General features: G+C 43.2%; 3 protein-coding genes across 3 annotated transcripts; all 3 read right to left on the reverse strand.

Moving 5' to 3' along the window:
• Positions 1-1366: 1366 nt before the first annotated feature.
• On the reverse strand, positions 1367-5348 carry LOC125553267 (GDSL esterase/lipase At5g42170). Its single transcript, XM_048717076.2, has 3 exons — positions 4962-5348; positions 2290-2420; positions 1367-2183 (listed from the first exon to the last, which is right to left on the reverse strand). The coding sequence occupies exons 1-3, from the start codon at positions 5260-5262 to the stop codon at positions 1494-1496; spliced, it is 1122 nt and encodes a 373-aa protein (XP_048573033.2). The 5' UTR covers positions 5263-5348; the 3' UTR covers positions 1367-1493.
• Positions 5349-11016: 5668 nt separating this feature from the next.
• Positions 11017-15050, reverse strand: LOC125553268 (GDSL esterase/lipase At3g43570). The gene is made up of 2 exons (XM_048717077.2): positions 14584-15050; positions 11017-12009 (listed from the first exon to the last, which is right to left on the reverse strand). The coding sequence occupies exons 1-2, from the start codon at positions 14924-14926 to the stop codon at positions 11189-11191; spliced, it is 1164 nt and encodes a 387-aa protein (XP_048573034.2). The 5' UTR covers positions 14927-15050; the 3' UTR covers positions 11017-11188.
• Positions 15051-19086: 4036 nt separating this feature from the next.
• On the reverse strand, positions 19087-23778 carry LOC125555017 (uncharacterized). The gene is made up of 6 exons (XM_048718339.2): positions 23439-23778; positions 22832-23294; positions 22451-22706; positions 22269-22359; positions 20228-20314; positions 19087-19878 (listed from the first exon to the last, which is right to left on the reverse strand). Exons 1-6 carry the CDS (start codon positions 23712-23714, stop codon positions 19609-19611), a joined length of 1443 nt encoding a protein of 480 aa, XP_048574296.2. The 5' UTR covers positions 23715-23778; the 3' UTR covers positions 19087-19608.
• Between the last annotated feature and the right edge of the window lie 875 nt (positions 23779-24653).

The raw sequence follows: 24653 nt of genomic DNA on the forward strand, positions 1-24653 counted from the left end.
ATCCGTTATTGGGCCGGCCATTGTGCGGTGTAACTGCTGGCGAGTGTGTGTTAGGATTGTCATTATGCGGGATATAGCACTGGCGTTAAGACTACACCAGTGCGAGCTGATTATCAAGGGCCCCGCATAAGAAAAAAAGATTATCACAATCATTTCAGTAATCTTCACGGGAACAACTTTATAGGAATTTATTTGTCTTGGTATCCAAACGGAAACCAAAGTGTTATTGTTCGCTTCCTAGTCTTAGGTAGCAAAGGATCATGCATTCCCGTCCGACTATGAGTTGAGAAGGGCAGGGGAGAGGGTGATGTCGGAGGATGAAGAAGGAGACAGAGGAGGCTAATCGGGTGGATCGACCGATGGCACCTCAATCCCATGGGCCCGTCTTATGGGTACATAAAAGTGACTCCACTAAGTTAAGGGGGGTGCCAATGAGGAAACTAAACCAGAGAAATCGGAAGGGGGAAATGACGGGGCATGTTCACGCGGTTGGACTAGGCAGCGAACGCTGCGGTGTCATCCGGTGAGTAAGAATAGCTTGGTTTACTTGAGTTGACATAGACTAATTTTGATCGATCAGGAAGTACGTAGCTATCATCAAAATGCGTTGCGATGGTGGAATCCAAAATGATGTGCACTCCGGATTTAAAGCGGGAGCACATTTGTTCTCATCAATCATGCGTCCATCCATCCATCCATCTATGTGTGTACGTGACCAATACCCCGTACATAGGTCACTCAGGTACATGACTTTTGTCTGTCACCTGCACAAATCGAATCGAATCGAGAAACATCATGATCGATGTGCAGGTGCGATCGACATATGCCATATCTGCTCCCTTTTCTTCAGCTGTATCTAGCTTACCATCAATCTCTGTGCAAAAAAAGAGAAAAAAAATCACGATCAAATCTCTGTGCAATTGAAATTTTTAGTTTCTATTTGTGGTGCACACAAAAATCCGGCAAACATGTCTAAAGATTTTACTTCTAGCGTGTTACTGAACTGCAAAGTTTCAAATTTCTATGATCTCGGTGCGATGCTGGACTGCCGGGTTTCCAGAAAATCCACTCTCACACGAATATTGTGAAAATTTGTCACCGGGCCCATTAGATTTTACAATGGAGTAACTATTTTTATACATAAAGGAAGTATGCGGGCAAATTACGTGAACCATAGACTCAATTTCCTTTTCCTATATAACTCTCAAGTGAGAGTGGTTACTAGCTAACGCAGTATTTCCGGAGTAAGAAAGAAGTATATATGGCATAGGAGGTATAGGAGGTATCGTAATAAATATATACTCGAGGGAGTAGAGAATATTTTTCCTATATTTTGCCATGTTTTCGGACCAACCCACCGACTTACTGATCACTGTCATGATGCATAAGTTGATCTCAAACAATAATAGGAAATCTCTTGACAACTATATATGTCATGTACAATTTCTTTGTTCGTCGATCCTTGGCGCTCAATCTATGTCGAGAAACTCCACTTAGGGTTGCAGGAGGTAGCCGTAGGTGTCCCAAATGTAATCAACAATAATCTTGTACGCCCTTTCCGTGGGATGGAAGCTGTCGAAGAAGACATGCTTGGATACGTCTTGGCACACTGCCATGAACCTCGAGTCGCAGAGATTCGTCACCTCAATGAGCCCAGTCCCACAACACCCGCGGGTCGTCTCCGTGAACCCCCACCGCTCCCCGCCCTCGGCGAGCTCTTGGATGATGTCATAGATCCCCAAGTAGACAACACGGGTGTTGAACCCAGCCTCCGCATTCAACCCGTTGATGAGCACCTGCACCCTCGAGTTGTAGAGTTGTGCCGCGTAGTTGCGTTTGGGCTCACAGCGACGGTGCAACCCGCCACCGACCGTCCGCTGCGACGGCACGCACCCGATAGGTGGAAGGCCCACGAAGCCTATAAGCTTTGCTCCACGAGCGCTCACGCTTCGGAGGAACTTGTCCACGCCGACGAGGAGGAGGTCCACGTAGGACGGGATGTCGTACTCCAGGATTCGGAACGGAGTGGTGAAGTAGGTGTTGGCCACGTCATCCGTGCCAGCGCACACAAAAAAGAAGGCGCCGTCGATGATCCTCTCGGCCTCTTCCTCGCCGGCGATGGCCACCAACTTGCCGCGGTACTCATCGAAGTACTCCAGTTGTTGTTCAAGCGTGATGACGCTCTGCATTACGTGTAGAAATCAGCAAGATCAATACAACTTCATTTATTGGACCAGCTACAAAAAAATTAGTTGAGGTTGAGTTTGAAGGATCCGTGAGAATACATACCACGATCTTTGGAGTGAGGGGATCATATCCTGTGGCTCCTGAGGCAAAGCTAACGCCGGTGAGGAGGTCCTCTGGAGTGTGGTCAACATTGAGCCACGGAGCAACCAGCTTCTTCACGTGAAGTTTCTGGGCTGAAATCCGGCCCATCAATTAAAGAGATTAACTTAGCCATAAAGTTTATTAAACAAGTTCTAAAGCGCAAAGTAGGCCACAAACTAAGTAAAGAGATTAAATTATTCACCAAAGTTTACTAAACATGTTTTAAAAGGCATACTGAGCATGTAGGCCTGCAGCTAACCAATCAATTAAGACTACACTTGTGCTAGTGCTAAATCTCGCTTACCGTGACTCTATGAGATGCAATGTAGTCTTCGCCGTATACATCGCTTACTACAAGCGAAACTCGTGCTCGACTATGGTGATCGTTAAAAGTGGCCCGGCTCTAATTTGTACCAAGCTGTTTTTGCAAGCTTCGAAGGACCAGTTTGCGGATCCTTCCACCTGGTTTTTGGAAGATTTAACGCGTTTTTTCTTTTCTATCTTTTTACCAATTTTCATTCTGATTTTTTTTCACTTTTTCATTTTATAACATTTGATCTTATCTTATTTTTTCTATCATTTTTGAATTACACGTTACAACTGTTAACACACATTGAACATTTTCCGTATACAAAACAATCATTTTTTAGATACACATTGAACATTTTTTTAAATGTTCAACGTTCTATCCGAGTATGTGTTGAACATTCGCAAAGTGCACATTAAACATCTTTTGAATACAAATTAAACATTCTTAAACATAAATTGAACATTTTATTAGATGTCATGAACATTGTTTTTTAAATGCGTTAACATTAGTTAACTACTAGAACATTTTTTTATGTTATGAACATATGTTTAAAATTGCTCCAACTTTTCCAAAATTACATGAATTTTTTTAAAATGCCACAAAATGTAACTTCCAAAAGTGTGAATATTTTGAATGTCATGATTTTTTAATGCTATGGAATTTTTACAATGTCCTTATTTTTTTAATGTCATGGATAAAACTCTTTAAACAGGTGAACCTTTTCTAAGTTTCTCAAAAATTTCCTTGAATATAATGAACTATTTTAGAAACTTGCTCGGACTAATTTTTTAGACAGCATTAACATTTCCTAGCCGCGTGAAGATTTTTCAATCACACATGAATATTTCAACCGCAAAAAACACTGGTACATGCTCTTGAGCTGGGTAATGGCCCAGCCCATATTCTGTTTCTTTTTGTTTCGTTGGGTGTTTTGACTGGTTTTGTTCCAGTTTTCCAGTTATTTCTTATTCGAATTTCTACTGCGGTTTTTCACTATTTTTATTCTGTTGTTCTCTTTTTTTTTTCTGTTTCTTATCTGTCTGACTTCACTTTCACCGTTTTGCTTCGGTGTATTATGTTCTTTTCTTATTCCATGACCTTTCTTGAAAAATATTCGTGAACATTTTCAAAGTTCGTGAGTATCCTCTTGATTTTTTGAACATTTTTAAAACTCATGCAAAATCTTTAAAATTCCAAAACATTTTAAAATTTCTCAATATTTTTACAAATTCATGAACTTTATAAAATTCTTGAAAAAATTATTCGTTAAATTTCATTAGAAGTTATGAAATTTTTCAAATTTATCGAAAAAGCATAGCCGGTTTTTCCCTGAACCAGGTGATGCTAATTTTTCTAGTGGCTCTTTTCTTAGACGAACATGATTGGTTTCTATGGAGCCATGTAATGCTGGTTTTCTATGCGAGCGAGCTGGCGCTAGCTGGGTCGGCATATATGCGGCAAGCCTGTGTGTTTTAGTGATAATTTTTCGCTCAGCGCCTAGAATAAGAGTGACCTATGTTAAGAAACTAAGAGAACCTAAGTTAATTAATTGTGGGGCCAGATATTTCCCCAGCATTCTCAGAAAAAAAGATATCTCCTAGCAGGGTGGAATAAAATGATCTTTTAAATATCAAATTTCTTAAAATGTTACACATGTAAATATACATGTGGTATTTGTGTGGGTCTATTTTTTCATGAAAACGACAAGTTTTTGTGCTAAAATAAATTTTGATGCTATTTTTTCATTTTACATCACTAGATTTAAATAAACATTACAAAACTTGTGGAATTTTCCACGATATTTTTTTCCATGGCATGTTTTAAAGATCTGAACACGTGCATGTTTTAAAACTTTTTTGTCATCCAGTTGTTTATCCCGGGGGCCATATGACCGCTCTCCTATATTTCCTTCAAGATTATACTATCTCGTGGGCACATCATGCCCACTTCCAAATAAAATTGCTTGATATGCCCTACCAACAAAATACCCATGTTTTGCTACTGATAAAAAAATATATCACCGATTGCGTTAAGTCATTGTTCTTGGTTCAGTATTCAAATTTTATATAGTATAAGTGTGATGGATACTTGGAACTGAACCAAGATATGTGTGAATGTGTCTCGAATATTTATTTTTATTCTTTGCGACAAGTCTCGACTATTTGTTGACATTAACACATAACTTTTTATGGAGTTTGTACATGTATTGATACTATGCTGATGTCCAAAACAACAGTTCATGAAAAAGAAAGAATATAGTGACCCTAGACAAACCACGACCACAGTGATAAGGACAGACAGACGACGATGGACACGGACGTACCGACGAGGTCGGACGGCACGAGGCCGTTGGAGAAGCGGCCGGTGGCGACGTGGCCGTCGAAGTCCTTGCCGTAGGGGGGATGGTTGGCCTTGATCTGGGTGTGCAGGTTGTTGTTGTTCCCCGGGTCGACGATCGAGTCGCCGAACACGATCACCGCCGTCGCCCTCGGACTCCGCTTCCCCTCCCCCGCCCCCGCCACCGCCGCCGTCCCATTGTTCTTCTGCTCCCGGCACAGAGCCGGCCGCACCACCGCTAGTACCGCCACGATGACGGCGACCTGCTGCAGCCGCAACCTCCTCATCGTTGCTGCTAGTGAGTAATGAGCTGTGGTGTGTGGTTGCTGGTTGGCCTCAACCGAATGCAGCTAGCTAGCTGCAATGGAGGATGTCCCTATGCACTGTGTACCAAGCACTCTGCCTCTGCCACCCTATTTATACACACACATGTGTCCCTCCAACGAGTAGTGGGCTATAGTTTAAGCTAGTGTGAAGTACTGTGGTACTAACTTGCGTGCAGTTGGAGTGTCAATGGCGCCTTGATAGCCCCTTAATTAAACAGTGCATGCATTATTATTATTTTTGCGGGGAATTGTGAGAGTTTTATCCAAACAAAAACGCTACTAGGGTCATTAGCCATCAGGCTACTGATCAGGAACGAGGGTGTAGAGTCTAACCAAGTCTCGGTCACCATCAGCGTGCTGGCATGCTTCGCACAAAGATGGGCCGGGAGATTAGCAGGCCTGTATACATGCTGAAATACAAAAGAAACAAAAGACAGAGCATGCTCGCCAATCTCTACTAGTAAAGGAGCCACAACCAAACGAGAGTCGTGACGAGTGTTCCAGAGATTCACTATCTCCAGGCAGTCGGATTCCAATGTCACATGTGAGTAGCCTCGCTGACGAGCAAAGAGAACTCCCTCTCGTAGTGACAAGGCCTCAGCAATGAGAGGATCCGTAACACCGACATGCGGTTTGCACCAGGAAGCAAGCAGTGCCGTAGCAGAACGAGCAACACCACCCGCTCCGGCTAATCGCGCTTCCGAGTTGATTGCACCATCGACATTTATCTTGACAAGTCCCGCTTCTGGGTGACCCCAGCCATGTCCTAGGAACAAGGTAGCCTGCTTCATCGGAATCTCCAGCAAGGCCAAATCTTCTCGGATGCGTCGAGTGGAATACACTGGATCCACACGCTCCTTCTCATGAGTCCATCGATTCCGCGAATGCCAAATAGCCCATATCACCGACACAATCTGTTCTCTCACATGTTCCGAGAAACGATCATCACATAAGATATCGCGCGCCTAGGTGGCTGGATTTAAGCGTGGGAGTCGGAGATCGAACTAGGTTTGCGCTTCATCCCAAAATCTGTGTGCATGGGAACAAGACACCAATGCATGCATGCATAAGATCCCCCTCTTTGGCCAGGCAAACATTGCATAGGCTAAGAGGTTTGATATGTTTGTGCTGAAGGGTTGCTTCGTCAGGGAGGATCCCGCGAAGAACTCTCCACCAGAAGACTCTGACCTTAGGCACAACTTTGAGCTTCCACAGAGATGTCCACATCTGTTGTTCTAATTTTGAGGCACCGGTAGCCGTCTCTTCCTCTAGAGCATGACGCTCTTTCTGATTCACGAGAGCACGGTACGCCGACTTGTCAGTGTACACACCTGAGTTTTCAAAAGCCCAAGCAAAGAAATCGTCCCCACCTCCAGTGCGCAATGGTATGTTTAATATGGCTTCTGCATCCGGAGCAAGAAAGTTTTGTCGAACAAGGTCCGCCTTCCATGTCCAATTTTCTTCATCAATGAGCTCATTGACCGTGCATGCATTAGGTTAGACGATTTTTCCACGTAAAAGATGTATATATTCGTACCAGCATGCCCGATGGCGATCGGCTTAAATTGATGGTCCTGATCGACTTGATCATATATCAAACTATATATGCATAAATTTTCTTGGCCAAATATAACTATAGATATGGCTACCACATGGCCAATGTGGCAAGCAATCTATCAACCAAAAAAAGTTTGTAATATACTAGCTAGCTAGCTGATAAGGACTGCAGAATGTGGATTGACACTGCACATGAGTAAGATACGCTAGTTGGTCACGTACAACCTCATATATCATATCATAATCATTCTCTAATCATAATTATTGATTGATGTAACCATCCATGCGGCGGACCGGCGGCAGTCCTTATCCTACATGTATGTAGTTGTATATGTGTACCTCACATAGACGATTCAATAAATGTTTGCATGTGATTAGGTTTGATAGCTAGCTGGTACCGAGTACTCCCTCCGTTTTAAAATAAGTGTCTCAATCTTAATATTATAAATTTTTATTAAAGTTAATACAAAATTGAGACACTTATTTTAAGACTGAGGAAGTACAAGATTAGACGAAAGTTAACTGAACGTGATGGATGCATGCATGGGTTAACCGGCACTGAATCGATTGAAGCAAGACAAGACAGAGTGCACAACTACACATTTTGTTTTAGTTTCGATAGATGGCCATCTATGTCGAATTATCGATGGATCGATGAGCTAGCTAGCTAGCTAGGGAGGTGTTAATGGCGTGTGTGACTTGACGTGGAGGGGAGGAGCAGCTAGCTCGAAGAGGAGGAGCCAGACGTGCATCATGCATGCATTCATGCAGGTTGGTTAGCAAGCCATCCATCTGCCTGTCCCTGACCTTTACGTGCAACCGCTCGCCGTTGCTTTCACTTTGCCCAAATAGTATGTGTGTATGGACGTGAAGAATCACATGCATGCGCCGATCGACCCACTTGACAAGAATTAAGACCGTTCAACAGGGCAATAGATGTACTACTACACTGCCTTCAGTGGCTTGCATTGCCTTGTGTGTTCTCCCATCTGTCCCAACCGACAACACGTCATTATATTGCTTGTAGGCCACTCATGCATGACCAAGGATTAAAATTTTCGGAAAGAGACAAATTTCGGATCTCGAGGGATGTCTGGAATTTTTGAAATTCTTCCGGAATTCTTATTATTCACCAGATTTTAATGAAGTTTTACATAATTGATATCTTATTTGAAATTAGTTTGGATTTGCTCCAAATAATTGAACTTACAAATATTTCGGTCCTGCTGAAATGATCAAAATTTTTAAGAAACTATTCTAGAAATTTTGAACAGTGTTTATGAAGGTTTACGTGCTCGCTTCACTAACACTTTTGTCCCAAAGTAACCTATATTGGGAAGAAAAATATTTACAAAATCAAACCTTAGAGGGTAATAAGTAAAAACTCCATGGTACCTTTTTCTATGGAATTAAAGAAACAACTTTGGGTCTCTAAAACCTAACAATCCTAATAAATAAAGGTGAGAAGACTATTTGCGATAATATATCGAGTTGCACTATCAAAGTTTTCATATTTAAACAGTCTTGTGGTTAAGAAGACAATGACCGCTAGGAAAGGGAGTGTGTCACAAAGAGTGCCGGGACCACCGAGAGTACGAGTTTGCTTCGTTAGTAGTCTCCCCACACAAAAAAAATCATTAATAGTCTTGGAATGACACTAAGGGAGAGATTCCATACTTAAGTTTGATTGAAAGCAGCCTAAAGCGAGGTGTGGGATATTACATTAAAATCTTGAACTAGTTGGGTGACATTGATGGTGTGATGTTTAGGGTTTTGGGTACCTGCATGATTGCTTTTTAGCGGGAAGAGGAGGGGCAATATGAACTACGATGATATTAATCCAAAAGTATTAGGTTTTCACCACCAACAACTTTCAATTTTCAAACATAATTCGATGGAAGTCGAGTTAACTTTTCAAATTCACAAAAAGTTTGCCAGAAATAAGAGCCCATTACTAGAACCGCATGGTACTTTTGCTTGGACAAACTTATTTCCATGTTGGTAAATAGGTTGAGAGCATCTCAAATTTTAATCTGGAATAACATGGGCAGATTCTAGCTAGATCATATTTACTTGGGTCTACAAAGCTGATGCACTGTGAGATTAGCAAAATGGCTCATAGATATTTTGCTTCCCAACAATTGGAACACAAAAATGGCTTTTCTTTTCTAGCGAGGAAGTAAACAGAAAAATGATGACTAATATGCAAACAATGCAATAAAAACATGAATGAGATTTGTATATCTCGACAGGAAATGAGCATCACTGCCTAATGAAAATAACAAAATGAGGGTTTAAAAAATTTGTAGAGCTATTGCTTTTGTACAAATTCACAAGCACATGGTAATGCAAGATTAGTGTCACATTTTCTCGAATGTTTCGACGAGGAAAACATATTATTTTCCTAATTGTGGAACAGTGCATTTTTAGAAATACTAAACAATTTATCAAAAGTGATGTAAAAGTTGGATACCTTTGATGATGTGGTAGTCAAGGTTCTGGACATGTCCATAAATTTTTATGAAGAGGGCGGGGAGTATGGCCTATATTACGATGGTCATCCAACAATATGAGAACATATACCGCCAGTAACTTCCACAATTCAAGCATTATTTGATAAAAAGGTGTTAATTTTTCAATTCACATGAATCTTGTTATAAAATTCTAGCCAATCAGTAGAAAACTAGTGGTACTTGGTTACACAATGTTATATTTTGCCCATATAGACAACTAGATCGAAGCATCTCCATTTGTTCTCCACAATAACATGAGCAAACAAGAGATTATATTTACTTGAGTTTGCAAGTACCGCACATCATGATAATTAAAGAGTGAAATGGTTGATACATTAATTTTCTTCCCCGGCAAGTACTAGAAAAAAAACAAGTTATGTGCTAAATGTTTGTAAGTTTATTTAAAATGGACAAGCATTATTGCTTCCTTGGAAAATAACAAATTATGTGCTAAAATGAATTGCCCTAAAAAACAGCTACAAAAGCAATATATTGCAGCTCTTGCCTTTCTCTATATAGGAGCAAACCAAAGAATGTTCTATTCAAATTTACAAGCATATAAAGCTATGGAATGTTAGAGCAACAAACGGTATTTTCTCGAATATTTGGACATTGAAACATTATCATTAGTTCAACTAGGATGCAATTTTTTTATTAGAGTGTATTCCAAAATTTGACTTTGCCCGATGCTTACTTTTCGGGTAACAAAATAATGGAATGTTCACCATGCAAAGTAACACAAGAAAATGCAAGTTTCACTTAATTTTCATTAAAAATTGAATTCAATGAAATTGTATCAAATTATGTCAAATCAGTGCGGCTAGCCATACCAAATTGCTTGTGCCATGTCAGATATAGACATGGGCATAGCCAAGCCAGGTCGGGTTTTGGGCCGAGCTCTACAAAGCTCGTCCTAAAATTGCAAGCTCAAGCCTCATGTGGTGCTATAACATGCTAAACAGCTCTTTTCGTATTGAATAATGACTATATTAGTTTTGGGATAAAATAAAGGTAGTATGCTTATTTTACCTAAAAAAAATAGCTAAGCCCACTCGTTTTGGGCTTTTGGCTTATTGGTCGGGCTGCTGGCTGAAAAGTGAGGCCCAAGCCCAGTTTTGGTTCTTAAGCTTTTGGGTCAACCTGACAGTTCTCTGTTTTTAGTCGGATATATCCTTAACAAATATGGGCCTGAGTTGTTAATCAAGTTAAATGCCATGTCATTCTGGCATGTGTTTGGTATGCCAATAATAAATATTACTACCTCCGTCCCAAATTAGTTGTGTTAGATTTGTCTAGATACGGATGTATCTAACACTAAAACATATCTAAATATATTTGTATCTAGACAAATCTATGACAGCTAATTCAGGATGGAGGGAGTAGTATATAACTCAAGGTTTTTTCAGCTTCTCACACAGCTAAAACATACTCTCTCTGTCCGGAAATACTTGTCCCAGAAATGGATGCATCTAGACGTATTTTAGTTTTAGATATATCTATTTTTATCCATTTCTCCGACAAGTATTTTTGGACGAAGGGAGTACTTCATCGTTTTTTACACTACCCTAATGTCAAAAAACGTCTTACATTATGTGACGGAGGGGGTAAAAAGTAGCAATATTTTCTAACGGGGTCACAGTTAAAATGTAAAAAGGAGAATGCAGGTACCCTTTGAATCATTCATTATCGTCTTCGACAGCATCTTAAATCCGTAAAAGCTAATTAATATAAGGAAGTATCACTACATTCCACTGATAGTACAACAATATCATGCATCGTCCGTAATCAAATTAACAAGAATGGATGGGCCAATCAAATCAGAGATGCATGAGGGGCACGTAGTTCTTGAAGATGTGGTCGACGATGATCTCATACGCCCTCTGCGTGGGGTGGTAGCTGTCGAAGAACACATGCTTGTCCACGTCGTCGCAGACCCCCATGTATCTCGTGTCGCAGAGCATGGTGACCTCGATGAGCCCGGAGCCGCAGCAGCCGTGCGTGAGCTCCGTGAACCCCCACCGGTCTCCGTGCACGGCCAGCTCCTCGATGATGTCGTAGATGTCGAAGTAGACGACGAGGGTGTGGAACGTGGGGTCGGCGTTGAGCCGGTCGATGAGCTGCTGCAGCGCCTTGTTGTACATGAGCGCCGCGTAGTTCCGGCGGGCCTCGCAGCGCCGCCGCGGCCCGCCGCCGATGGTGCGCTGCGAGGGGACGCACCCGATGGGCGGCATCCCCGTGAAGCCCATCTTTCTGGCGCCGCGCGCGCTGGTGTTGCGGAGGAAGGCCTCGGCGCCGACCAGGAGGAGGTCCACGTACGCCGGGATGTCGTAGTCGCCAGCGCGGTAGGGCGTCATGAAGTAGGTGTTGGCGAAGTCGTCGGTCCCGGTGACCACGAAGAAGAAGGCGCCGGCGATGATGCGGCGCGTCTCGGCCTCCCCCACGATGCCCACCAGCCTGCGCCGGTACTCGTCGAAGAACTCCAGCTCCTGGTCCATGGTGAACACGTTCACGATCTGCGGGGTCAGCGGGTCGAACCCGGTGGCGCCCGACGCGAAGCTGACGCCGGTGAGGAGGTCCTCCGGCGTGTGCTCCACGTTCAGCCACGGACCAAGAAGAGGCTTCAAGTTAAGCCTCCGAGCTGAATGTATTAAACCAGAAGTTAACATGCTAGTCAAGCAGGCACACTACAACCACGATGAACAGTAAAATAACATGTGGCTTGCAGTGGTGCTCAAATTTTTGTCCACTGTTGAGCAGAATTTTCTTTGTTTACATGGAGATTTGCGAATGTTTTTTTGCACCTAATGTTTCAATCACATACACCATTTGGTCATAATCTAAGCCACAAAGTTTCAGAACCTGTTGATTTTTTTTTTGCTGTTTTATTTTATTTTATTGTTCACCATGCATGGGTCATGGGTGCAGTGTGTCTGGGTGTAGCCAGAACTTTCCCAAGTAATTAATCATCGAAGAAATGTTAAGTAGTTAATGGATCACTTCTAAAATAAGTTGAGAACTACTCCAAAGTGAAACAGTTGAGGCCTCCTTTGATTTAGAGGAATCCTCCTTTGATTTAGAGGAATCTTGTAGGAATTTCATAGGATAGGATTTCTATAGGAAAAATTCCTTTAGAGCCCTTTGGTTTGTAGGAATGAAATCCTATTCCTATGAAGGAATTCTTCCCATCCTCCACATTTCATAGGAAAATAAACATTAGCCTGGACTCAATGGAAAAAATTCTATGATGTGCATCAAAGGGCATCTCTTTTCCTATTCCTACTCATAGGATTTGAGATACATGTCATCTCATTTCCTATGACTTTCCTATTCCTACGATTTTTCTACCCTATGAACCTTGGGTCATAAAGATGAAGAACAAAGGTATAAATTCATGGGGTATGCATCACTGATTGGACTGACTGCTGGGTCCTGCAGATCTAGACAGGAAGCATATATCCTCTCTACTGCACTGGTCATGCTTAACTACACACCCTCTCTCTCTACTCAAGTGGCACAAGGCCATTTTTTTATTGAAGTTTCGGTCTTTTTTTATTGAACAATTACCAGTGTCTCATGCTTAATTACATACTCTATCTTTCTACTCATGCTTAAAAGTAAAGGAGCGCCTCTTTTTTATTGAAGTTTTAGTCTTTTTTTATTATACATGTAGCGATTTAGCCACTGGCGTGAAGTTGAGTCACATGTAAAATTCCAGTAATTTTTTTTTGTTACTTGTAATTTGTTTATTTCTTTTAGTTTTGTATTGATGCAATTGCACTTTGTTTTAAATATAACTGTGCTTTCACTTTTTTTATGTTTGTTTTGTTTTTATTTGTAATTTTCAGTCACTTTGTTGTAAGTAGCCGGGTCATAAAGGTGAAGAGCAAAGGTACAAATCCATGGAGTATGCAGCACTGATTGGAGTTGGACGGACTGGTCCTGCACAGACAGGAAGAATATATCCTCTCCACTGAACTGCTCATGCTTAATTACACCACACTCTCAACTACAGTGTTTTCCTTTTGAAGTTTCGGTCATTTTTCTAAAAGAGTGATTCAGTCACTTTTTGTGAAGTTTGGGCCGCTTTTTTGAGAAATTCTGCTTATTTTTGTTAACTGTATTTTTTTATTTCTATTAGTTCTGTATGCACTTTTTTTTGTTAACTGTAAATTCTGGTTATTTTTTGTTAACTGTAATTTGTTTATTTCTATTAGTTTTGTATGACTTCTATTTGTGGAATTGCATTTTCTATATGATTACAATGTAACATTTTGATATTCCGCAACACAAACATTGGCAACATAGGCTCAAGTTTAGACCAGAAGAGGGAAGGTGTGACCGAAGTGCACACTTGGCATAGTTGCATGACAGCTGTGAATTGACAAGGCCAATGGATATAAGGAGGAAGAAGGTGGAAAAGGACCATATTCCTACTAGCTTAAACCCAAGACCTGGACGATATTTTTAACTGAGCACTAGGGAGAGGACAATACTCACACAAGGCAGGTCCTCTAAAGGAACATTACCAATATACGAAAGTAGTGTAAGACCCTTCCTCTTTTTGCGGGGAAGTGTAATACCCTTCTCATCAGTATCTCTGGTCGGTGGGCCACTCGAGAATGTCGATAGGAAGATCAGAAAGAAGGCAAGAGGAGATGTGTACTCCCCGAAGCTTTGGCGGAGCTCTAAAAGTATATATTTAGAAATCATATGTCTGAATTTATCTTACTTTCATAGTGCATAGAGATTAGTTCTTTAATGAATTTATGCATATGCTTCTTCGGTAGAAAGAATGGTCAACCCATAAAAAGGCTGGACTTTTTTATTACTTGTGTAAAACGATCTTTTATTTTCTCTTGTGTTGTTTGTGTACATCGTGCTATGTAGAGACCGGCATTCCTTCGATGCGGTTGTATCACCTCGATATATCAACTAAACTTCATTAAGAAATAGAAAGAATTGTCAAGGAATAAGGTTATATAAAGACCGTGTCACCATAAAAAATAGAGAGAAAATTATCAAAGAATAAGGTTATATATTTGGAATACTAAATTTTCGCCCTATGCATCCGGAGGGAGTATCTTTTTTTTGAAAGACATCCGGAGGGAGTATCACTTTTCTTTGCATGCAGGAAGTGACGTACGCATGCATGCATGCATGCTACTGATGTTACTCGAGCTAGACAGAGGGGAGGAGGTAAGCAGGTAGGTACCGATGAGGTCGGGGGGCAGGAGCGCGTTGGAGAATCGGCCGGTGGCGACATGGCCGGCGAAGTCCTTGCCGTAGGGCGCGTGGTTGGCCTTCATCCTCGTCGCCGGCAGGTTGTTGTTATTGCCGGGGTCCACGATCGAGTCGCCGAACACGATCAGCGCCGTCACCAGCGGCTTCTTATTACTACTCCCCTGCTGCTGCTGCACCGCCTGCGCCGTCATCGTCTGGTTCAGGTCCCTCCCGCACACTATCGCCGGCGCTGCCATCGCCATTGCCACCGCCGCCGCCACGAGCAGCCGCCACCGGGTGGTGATCATCATCTTGCTCCCCAACGTGATCATCATCAACTGGCCTCAACGCAGGGCGGCCACAGCTCGATCTGATCTATTTATACACGTCGTTCTGTCCATGGGTACACAGATCGTGAGCTAAGCCAGATAATGGAGAGAATGTACGCGCGCACAGTGCCGGCCGTCCCCGGGAACTGTTCTCGCATGTTGGGTTCCATGACTTTACAACCTAGCAGCAATGGTGCATGCCATGCATGCACGGTGCAAGATCGATCGATCGATTAGTCGAAGATCAACGCGTTGCATTTACGAGGAGCACTGTTGCGTGCATCAAATGGGTATATTTATGTGTGCACCGACAGCAAGCTGAACACTGGACAGGTTGCATGTTCTTCCTGCCGGACAGACAGATCGAATAATCCATCCATCTCTTCACCAACTTTGGTGGGCATTCATTACTGATCCATTATGTATGTATATGTGTACGTGTTCTCCATTGATAAAGTAGAGTACGTTGACGACTTGTTTAGATGGATCGGGAACGAGAACCATGTGCATGTGAATGTGCACTGTTTGCAGATCATATAGCTGGAGGCAGATCGGGTGGACGCCGTGGTACACTGCTTGTACTGCGTTGATCTAGCTAGAACAATCAATTGGAATTAAGATGGGTGGGACACTGCATGCTTATGCATGTACTCCTCATCAAAGTAATTCGTTGATTTTTTTTTATCTCTTCCGCAGTACTCCCTCCGCTCATAATTATAAGGTGTTCTGACTTTTTTCTGAATTGGACACACACACATATATATAGACACATTTTAGTGTTTGTTTACTTATTTCAGTCTGTATATAGTCCATACTAAAATATCCAAAACATCATATCTTTGTGAACGGAGGGAGTAGCTATTTGTAACTTGCCTGAATTGCAATTGGTCTTCCTCGATTTCGTTGGAGAAGGAAGAAGGAGGCGAGACATGGTACCGAGGACAACACGCGGACAGGGGCACCACGGCGAGGCTGAGCCAAGAGGACGAGAGTCAGGGAAGAGAGCGGCAGAAGGAGGAAGAATGTTCTCCGGTTCGAGTGGAGATTAAATCTAGAGGAAGAAGATGGAGGGGAGACCTTGGGTTTTGATCAACGGCTGAGAAAATTAACTGGCTCTAATTTTTTTTCAGACTGTCAAATAGTCGCCCCCTATCAGTTCAAACTATTCGAGATACATGATGCATGAAAGCAAGTCACTGAGACTGAGAAACATTCGTTGTTGCAGCCCATGCATGCATGCATGTGCATTCATTCATTGGCTATACATACATAGTGTGCCCCCAACAGACTCCTTAATGTGGCACCATTAATGTACTACTCTGAAAAGAAGGGCAGGTGCGTCTACCACTCTGAGAATGCAACGTGTACTCCGAAGAATATATGTCGGGACGCATCTCCTATCCTATGTCGATCCAGGGAAACATGGAACGTGCAAAATTGCTTCTGCGAAGGCAATGTGATGACATTATGAGCCCATGTATATCACCGTTGCTCCTCGTTCTAAGGCAGCCGAAACTCGATTCTGATTTACATGCTACTTCTTGCTTAATTAGGAGCTGTGCAAGATGAAAGGCCATGTATGATAAGAAACTAGTAGTTAAGAGGCTAGCCAGGAATTCTTTTTCGACAGTGACTCCCCCAATTGGTTGTTAAATCGTTCCTAAATTAAGCAGTTGATTCAACGCCATACATGTACATTATCAATAGTTTTGCTTCAAAATGGAACACACACAATCTAAGAACCCTACACTAGTTTATAAGGCTTCATGCATTGTTTCATGGAGTCGTTGGTCATACAAACGAGTACTCCCTCGATCCAAGTTAGTAATTGCCAATTGTCTGCGACAATTAATTTGGATCGGATTGAGTACATGGATTGGCTCACTATGCATCTATCCCCTAATACACCTAACATTAACGAGAAAACATAAAACGCTAGTAATACAATCGACGCTAGACAAAGGGAGAATATTGAATGGCATGTAAAGAGGACAAACAAGCATGTTCTAGAATGGATTATCTCTTGGCGTTGTGTAGCAATCAATGATTGTATGGCCCTAAAATTATGGGTGATTAAATTGAATCCGGAAAATATGTAACTAAGAGAAGATATATTATACAATGAAGAAAAATGTTGTGTACTGTATTTCTTATTAAGAGATCACCTACTAGCTAAGAGAAGACAAAACTATTATGTTGATTCTTCTCTCTTCCAACTTTAACAATTATTCTACGTGGTATTGCTAAGTTAGCACCACTATATGTGTCCTAACCACGAAGAGGCCCGACACACCTAAAAAATAGGGACTAATTAGTCCATTGATTTCCAAAAATCATACAATTTTTATTAGATGAAATTACCCTTCTCAAAGCTTATGGAGGGAGGGGGGGGGGGGGGGGGGTACCATACGAAGACTCGATTCTCAATATTTCTTTTTATTCTCTTCAAACAAATATGACATTTTTCTGAAAATTCTACCAATTGCTAGCATATTTTTTGGGAATCTTCTTGGACAAGGGAGATGAGAGAGAACTAATTCATTAATGACCACGAAACCTACCTAAACATGATCGAAACCTACCTATGTATAGCTGGTCTTTGTGAAGAAACTAGACCTATGCACCGCGGGGGGGGGGGGGGGGGGGGGGGGGGGGGGGCATGTCCCGTAGTCCTATGCCAAATTACATCTGACTAGAAGTCGAAAACGTCTAAACGGTAGTGCATAAGAACTTGCATATGATGGGACAAAACTTTGGACAAGAAAGCAACACATCAATGTTTTCACCTACACAATCTTCAGGCCTGCAGTGTGATGCCCTCACTCAATCACCACATCTCTTTCTTCTCTGAAACCTCATCTATGTGATACCCAACCTAACTACCTCATCGTCCATCTATTTCCTAGCTAGACACGGTCAAATTCTTCCTGGATGCCCGAATTTTTCCTGGATGGTCCTTTGCGGAAGTGTCTTTTTTGTGGATGAACAGTGAAATGCTAAAAAAATAGCAAAATAATTGAAAAATAAAATCATATTTTTTGGGGGATAAACATTGCTGAATGTTTTAACTGCATGCAAATTTTTGTGATGGAATGACATTGATTTTTTTAAAAAAAACAGTGCTCCAAAATATAATGGTTTCGAAATTATCTTTTCTCTTTTTTTTAGCATCAGTTGTGTCTATTTTTCATAGAGCATTAGGAAATATATTTTTGTTCCCGGACTATGCGCATGCAGGCGAAACATTCAGCTATATTTGTTACAAAACAAAATCAGATTTTAAAAATATATTTACTATTTTTTCGCATTTTACTGTGTAGGAGTATATATGCACCTGGGAGGCTGGGAGTAGAAACTCCACTTCCGGCTCCTTTTTGCTGGACTTTTCTGCAGATCTTTTTCCCGTAAAGCATATACCTCAGGTGCCTTGTTTACATTCTCTTGTCTACAGATACAGAGGAAGAGACAATGTGCACAATGTCACCCATGTTAGTGTTAAGCAACATTTGGTAGAACATCAGAAATTGGCGTTCAACCGTCAGCTGCAATTGTTGATCAGTATGGCCTGTAGCTAGATTCTAGTAACTCTATACTGTTAGGTGTAGCTGCTTCAGCTTGTCACCACTGTATGCTCATCCCAATCGGCGAAATTCCTCTCTTTTACAGTATTATTATAATGAATTTGTTACTGCATATATCTCAAAATAACTTTTTTAGGGGTATATATCAAAATAACTGAACAGAGTAGAAAAAAGAAAAACATGGTCTGCATATAGATGGCATACATATTGCCAGCATTGCAACGCTCATCCTAAATGCACGATGCCTCCATCAGAATATTCAGCATTAGCACACACATGGTTACATTGCCCATGGTGTACCTCACGGTTTAAACTGTTGGTGGATCGTGTATTGGTAGCTCCAGCTTCTCGCCACTGCATGCTCATCCTAATTGCTGGAATTCCATTGGGATTGCATACATCATACTTCCAGCATAGCGCCACCCAATGACACGCAGATGCAGAACAAAAGCATCTGCACACCGTAAGCAATTGGAAACCAAAAACTAGAGCAACAATGCATCAACAGGAGAAGCAAGCAATAACACAACACGACCAACAACGTTTCCCAGAGCCACACGGGAGGGTGCAACCAAACACAGCACGAGAGGAAATGTCTGTAAAATAGTACACCAAGGAGTTGTACAACATTCTCGTTTGGCGAAACAGCTGACAAGAAAGTTCATCACATCATCCTCCTCCGTCAAAAAATGGAGGTTTACATCCAATCCAAATGGGGGGAAGAAACCGACAGAGTTTTGGACTTCAATAACCCACATAGCCAAAATAACCGACAGCGGTCGGGAACCGCACACTAAGCAACTAGCCCTAATCAGCAGCGTCTTTCCATCCTCTTCTTCAGCTTCTCCCCCTCATCGCGTTTGATGCCCCCCTACACGATAAACCTTTTTGTTTGGCCGCCTATCGTTTCAGCTAGTAGGCCGATTTTCACCAATAACCAGAAAGCCACATCAACCCCGCAAAACGAACCCGCTTGTCAGTCTAATGCAACCCCGCAAGCATACCACCTTCCAAAAATCACAAAGTATCATCATCATTTCTACTCTCGTCACTCGCGCTCGGACAAAAACCCTTGCAGTCATAGTGTGATAACGAGACGGTGTGTGGCTAGCGCTGACCAGCGCTTTCTTCAGCTGCCGGTGCTGGGTTATTGCTGGAAGCCGATCCATTCTGGACTACCTCATGATGGTTCTGGTCCACCGTGCTACTAGGGCCAGCTGGTTCTTGCAGGCCCACACCTCCAAGCTGTGCTGTCAGATCATTCACATTGGTGCTGGGGCTTGGCACAGCTGCTGCAGAGCTTGACGGAATATTAGGGTTGCTCTCTTTCGGAATTAACCATTTGTCCCAGTCATCTTTCCTCCTAACTTTGTCGCCCTGCATCAACACAGAAACCGAGGCCCTGCATTAGTGGAAAAAACTATTCTATGTCTCAAAAGTTTGAATACTCGGTCATTAGAGAAGGGAATGGATTATTCTAGCCCAGTGTCTATCAATGCCAGAAATATTCCTAGTCCAATGGTCATGAATGCTATTAACTATTGGTCGAGTCCCAAACCAACTCTAGTTGAATGTTTATGAATGCGGAAACTATTCTAGTGCGGTTTAAATGGAAATTAAATGCTTTATTTGTGGGCATTGAAGGAACCCCCATATCATACAGATGCGATAGTTCACACCACTTGCCCTCAAATAGCTGAAACAGGAGTGAAGTAATAGTATGTACCTTCACTTCCAGTATAGACGAGGACTGAATTGTTTCTATTATATACTGCAAATTGGCATTAGGAATATCGGCAGTGATTCCCCGGACCTGCAAAAAACGATATTTCAGCACGGTTCACAGACTTCTTAAACATATTCAGCTTGAACCTCCTTTTTACATCCACAGAATAGGTGTATATACATATGGTATCATCATAAAACAAAAGGACCAAGTACCTTGCCATTTTTTGTGGATGCACAAGCGCGCAAATAAAAATAGTGAATGGGAAAAATTGGCAACAACAGGGAAAGCAAAGCAACAAGGTTGACTAGATTCATCAGATAATCTAGTGCATGATCAACTAAAGGAGAAAACTAAAAGCCTGCAGTGTCACGTATGCAGAAAAATTACAGCGAGAGTTGCACATCTGATTTAACTAAAAAACACAGAACACTTGTGAAATTAGATACTGGATGGCCTTGCCACAACAACCTAGAATGAAGGACCGCTAACCTACAAACTATCCACACAGCACATCCTTTGTCTTTGTACTCCCTATTTTACTGCCAGTCCATTGGAGTCGCACAAGAATATTGCAGTATGAAAAAAATTTGAGTGTACTTGAGCACAGTGATACCTCAGAGAGAAATAAACAACAAAGGAAATGATATGTTTCAACACTTTACAGGCTCTTATCAATGAGAAGTGGTGTAGGGAGCAATAGTACGTTAATCACATGCTACTTTTATTTAGCACAAAATAGCTGAGTCTACTATGTCTGGTTATTGTCACAAAACTGCAATGTTCTTTAAATACTCCCTCCGTAAACAAACATAAGACGTCTTATACAGTATTTGTTTACAGAGGGAGTATTCAATACTGCTATACTTAAACTCCTACATTACAGCCAACCAGAATTCAGATAGAGATCAGATACCTGTCCCCAGGTAAAGACTTCGATTTTTTAAAATCAATATCTAAAGAAAAGTTGCCAAAAATAGAACACACACAAGTGCCCTGATACTTGATTGGCATTCATAATCAATGCATGGTAACATGGTAATGCACTCCTGACATAAATACTTAAGTTCAATCACAATATAGCTTGCTACTCGCTACCTCTTCTCTTGTCAATCAATGTAATATACTCAACCTGCAGCAAAACTGTATGCAGGCATCCATTCTATATATAATAGGTGTAAAGCAATAAGCATCCCAACAAACAACGAAGGCATGTTAAACTGACTTCAAGCATGCACACGCACAATGCCACTACCACTCATACAATCTAACAAAAAAGGAGATGTATTCGTGCTAAAACACAATCTAAGAGCAGCCAGTAGAACATAGCTCCCGCTTTCACAGGGTCCAGGGAGGAGTCCAACCACTTTGTCTATAAAACACTATCTTCCAACTCAAAAACACTTTGTCTATAAAACACTATCTTCCAACTCAAAAACAACCAGATGACACAGAGAAGAACACACCACATCTGGGATGGGCAGAAAATATTCCGTCATACTACTTCGAGCATGCACACGCACAAGGCACTACCACTCACACAATCTACCAGAAAAGGACATGAAGATGATAGGCATATTCATGCTGGTCCAGGAAGAATAAAGCAATTTCCTATAAAGCACCATCTCCCAACACAACTGATGGCACAGAGAGGAACACACCACGCCTGGGATGAGCAGGAAATATTCCGTCGTTCTAAAAACCAGATGCAAAATCGCAAATATCCAACCAAAAAATCACTACTTTAACATCAAGCCAGAGAATTTATTTTGAAGAGAATAAGCATCTATAGTGCCTGAAAGAAAGCTTAACAGAAAATCCAGCAGCCAATAGTTACTAGCATCTCATATAACCTAGTCAGAACAGAATGCAATTACAAACAGAAGTCGACATTCATGTGCATAATAAAGATCAAAAGATCAACAATCTAGTGTATTTAATATGATGCAACGCAAAGGCATGGTGACTGAAAAAGTACATACACATATGTTAATCGGCGGTCTCGAAAGGCAAGTTAAGGAAAAACAGTAAACATGATGACCTTATTGAAAGTTGACATAAAAGGGACCGATACAAAGCCCTCCTCATCCATATGTTGCCGCAAGTAAACATCTCCACATAAGTTATCCTTGCTGTGGATCAAAGAACATGGGTATCAGCAACACAGAAGTACAGCCACAGGCCGACAGTTAACTCAATGATGCAAAAAATCAGTGTAACAACCTGAAGTAGAACTCAAACTGCTTCTGCAGCTTCTGGCGGGGATTAGCCTCAGAATCCGGATCAGCCTTGGGCTCAGGCTCAGGCTCAGGTTCAGGCTCAGGCTCAGGTTCAGGCTCAAGCTCAGCCTGGGGCTGGAAGTAGGGATAAGCAGGTGGCCCGACCATATGAGGTGCGAACATTCCCCTGAGAGCCTCCGGAAGCGGCGGAGGCCCAACAAAGTACATTGGGGAAACAGGAGACACGGGCGATGGCATATCTGGACATGGCACACCATAGTGACAATCGATCAATACCAGCAGATTATGGAGTACATCACTACATCAGCAGCATTAAAAGCAGATGCAATGCGATATCTGCAATACGAGAGAAGTAAAACCTCACCATGGAACGCCATCATCGGTCCAGCAAAGGCTCGCACATGCGAGCCGGGAGGAGGGGGGCCCATGAATTGAGGAGCGACGGTCAGCGGAGGGGGCGGCGGCGGTGCCCCCCGCATGTACGGCCCCATGCCCATTGCTGCTGGGCCACGGTAGAAGCCACCATCAAACCCGCCTCTCCGGCGGCCCCCAAACCCTCCGTGGTGAGGAACTCCACCACCTCCTGGGCCGCCCGGGCCACCGTTGCCACCGCCCCTCCTGCCGCCGTTGTTGTGGTGGCTTCTCTGGCCACCCCTCCCGCCGCCGCCATGGTCCCAGCCGCCTGCGCCCCTCTCCTGGTGATCCCGCGGGGAGTGGTCCCCACCGCCGCCGCTGCCGCCGGAGCCCCCGCGCCTAGCCGTCTTGTGGCGGCCGTGGTGCGTCCCGGAGCCGCCGTGCCGGGGCGAGTTGGACTGGTTCGCCATGGCCTGGAAAGAGCAAGATACCACACAGCTACCGAATCAATCGCGCAAACAAAGGAAGGAACGAACGGCGGGAAAGGCACCATCTTGATCATCGGCGGGGGGGAGAGGGAGGGGGAGGGGGAGTGGGAGGGGAAAGAGAGATCTGACCGATGAGGCGGCGGCGGCGTTGGCGGGGTCCGGGGGAGGCTTGGGGGAGTCAGAGGGGGGCGCGGGGGCCGGGAGCAGGGTCTTGGTCCTGGCGGCGTCGGCGAGCGCGGGCCAGTGGTCGGCGTCCATGACGGCCGGCGGCGGCGGCGCGTCGGCGTGCGGGGCGCCGTTGGCTGCGGCGGCGGAGGGGGAGGGCTGCTTCCAGGCGGACCTCTTGGCCGGCGACGGCGCCGGGGAGCGGGGCGCCGGATCGGGCGACGCGGGGGCGGGCTCCATGGCGGCGGCGGCGGGGGGAGGGAGGGGGAGAGGAGTTGGTGATCCCAGGGATGGGGAGGGGGGACGGCTCTGGGCTCTGGCGATGATGCCACCGATTAGGGCTTCGTCTCTATGACACCCGGACCCCACCTCTCCTTTAGCCCTGCGTTTGGGCCGAGCAGGCTAGGGGTTTGCTTGGGTTCAGTCAGGCTTTTCTCATGGATGGATTCCTTCCTTCTTTCTTCTTTCTTCTTTCTTTCTTTCTTCTCCCTCAAGAATTTCCACACATCTTTTTCTCCTCTTTGATTTTGATCTTGATGGGTGAGTGCCTCATGTTGATCCTTTCTTTTGAGATTTGAGAGGACCATATGGAGATACTCGGGAACATTTATGTATTTGATGACCAGTATGATCTTTCGCATGCACTCAAGGATCCTAATCATGTCGTTTTATAGCAGACGCCCGCACCCGCCGAGCGACAGCGTACGGGTTTTTTGACGCGAGCATTTGAATCCTTGTCTATTTATGAGGTGATAGGCCGCGCGTGGTGGGATTAGCCGCAAGCACTGTGTCAATAGAGATGACGCGGGCACGTCACTAGGTTATCACGCGAGTCACGACACACGTTTATAAAGAAGGTGCGTTGACACTTCCTTCACTATACCTTATCTGGCGGTCTAGATTTTTTTGATTGCCTTTTATTATGCCTTGCAACGGGCTCTACGATCACATCATTTCAAATTTGTTCATGGTCTTGTCCTAACTTATTCGGTTACCTGATCTTGATTGGCCAACCGAACATATGTGTAAAGAAGCCACCTTAACACTTTCTATGCTCTATACTTTTCCTGGTGGTCTAGAATTTTGGATTGTCTTTATTATGACTTGCAGCAGTCTCTTTGCTCCACATCAACTTGGACCGTCATTTTCATTTTTTTCATGATAGTTTCCTTATTTTAT

Source organism: Triticum urartu, chromosome 4A (assembly GCF_056163025.1).
Source record: "Triticum urartu cultivar PI428250 chromosome 4A, HENAU_Tu73, whole genome shotgun sequence".
Taxonomy (NCBI): Eukaryota; Viridiplantae; Streptophyta; class Magnoliopsida; order Poales; family Poaceae; genus Triticum; species Triticum urartu.

Excerpts from the sequence above, each read along its gene's own strand:
- LOC125555017 (XM_048718339.2), bottom strand. The coding sequence starts at position 23,714 with ATGGAGCCCGCCCCCGCGTCGCCCGATCCGGCGCCCCGCTCCCCGGCG. Across the intron at positions 22,707-22,831 it reads ACCGATGATGGCGTTCCATG|ATATGCCATCGCCCGTGTCT; the intron begins GTGAGGTTTTAC and ends TGCCATGTCCAG. Across the intron at positions 20,315-22,268 it reads TTATGTCAACTTTCAATAAG|GTCCGGGGAATCACTGCCGA; the intron begins GTCATCATGTTT and ends CGTTTTTTGCAG.
- LOC125553267 (XM_048717076.2), bottom strand. The coding sequence starts at position 5,262 with ATGAGGAGGTTGCGGCTGCAGCAGGTCGCCGTCATCGTGGCGGTACTA. Across the intron at positions 2,421-4,961 it reads CGTGCCGTCCGACCTCGTCG|CCCAGAAACTTCACGTGAAG; the intron begins GTACGTCCGTGT and ends GCCGGATTTCAG. Across the intron at positions 2,184-2,289 it reads CCCTCACTCCAAAGATCGTG|AGCGTCATCACGCTTGAACA; the intron begins GTATGTATTCTC and ends CACGTAATGCAG.
- LOC125553268 (XM_048717077.2), bottom strand. The coding sequence starts at position 14,926 with ATGATGATCACGTTGGGGAGCAAGATGATGATCACCACCCGGTGGCGG. Across the intron at positions 12,010-14,583 it reads CCTGCCCCCCGACCTCATCG|CTCGGAGGCTTAACTTGAAG; the intron begins GTACCTACCTGC and ends TAATACATTCAG.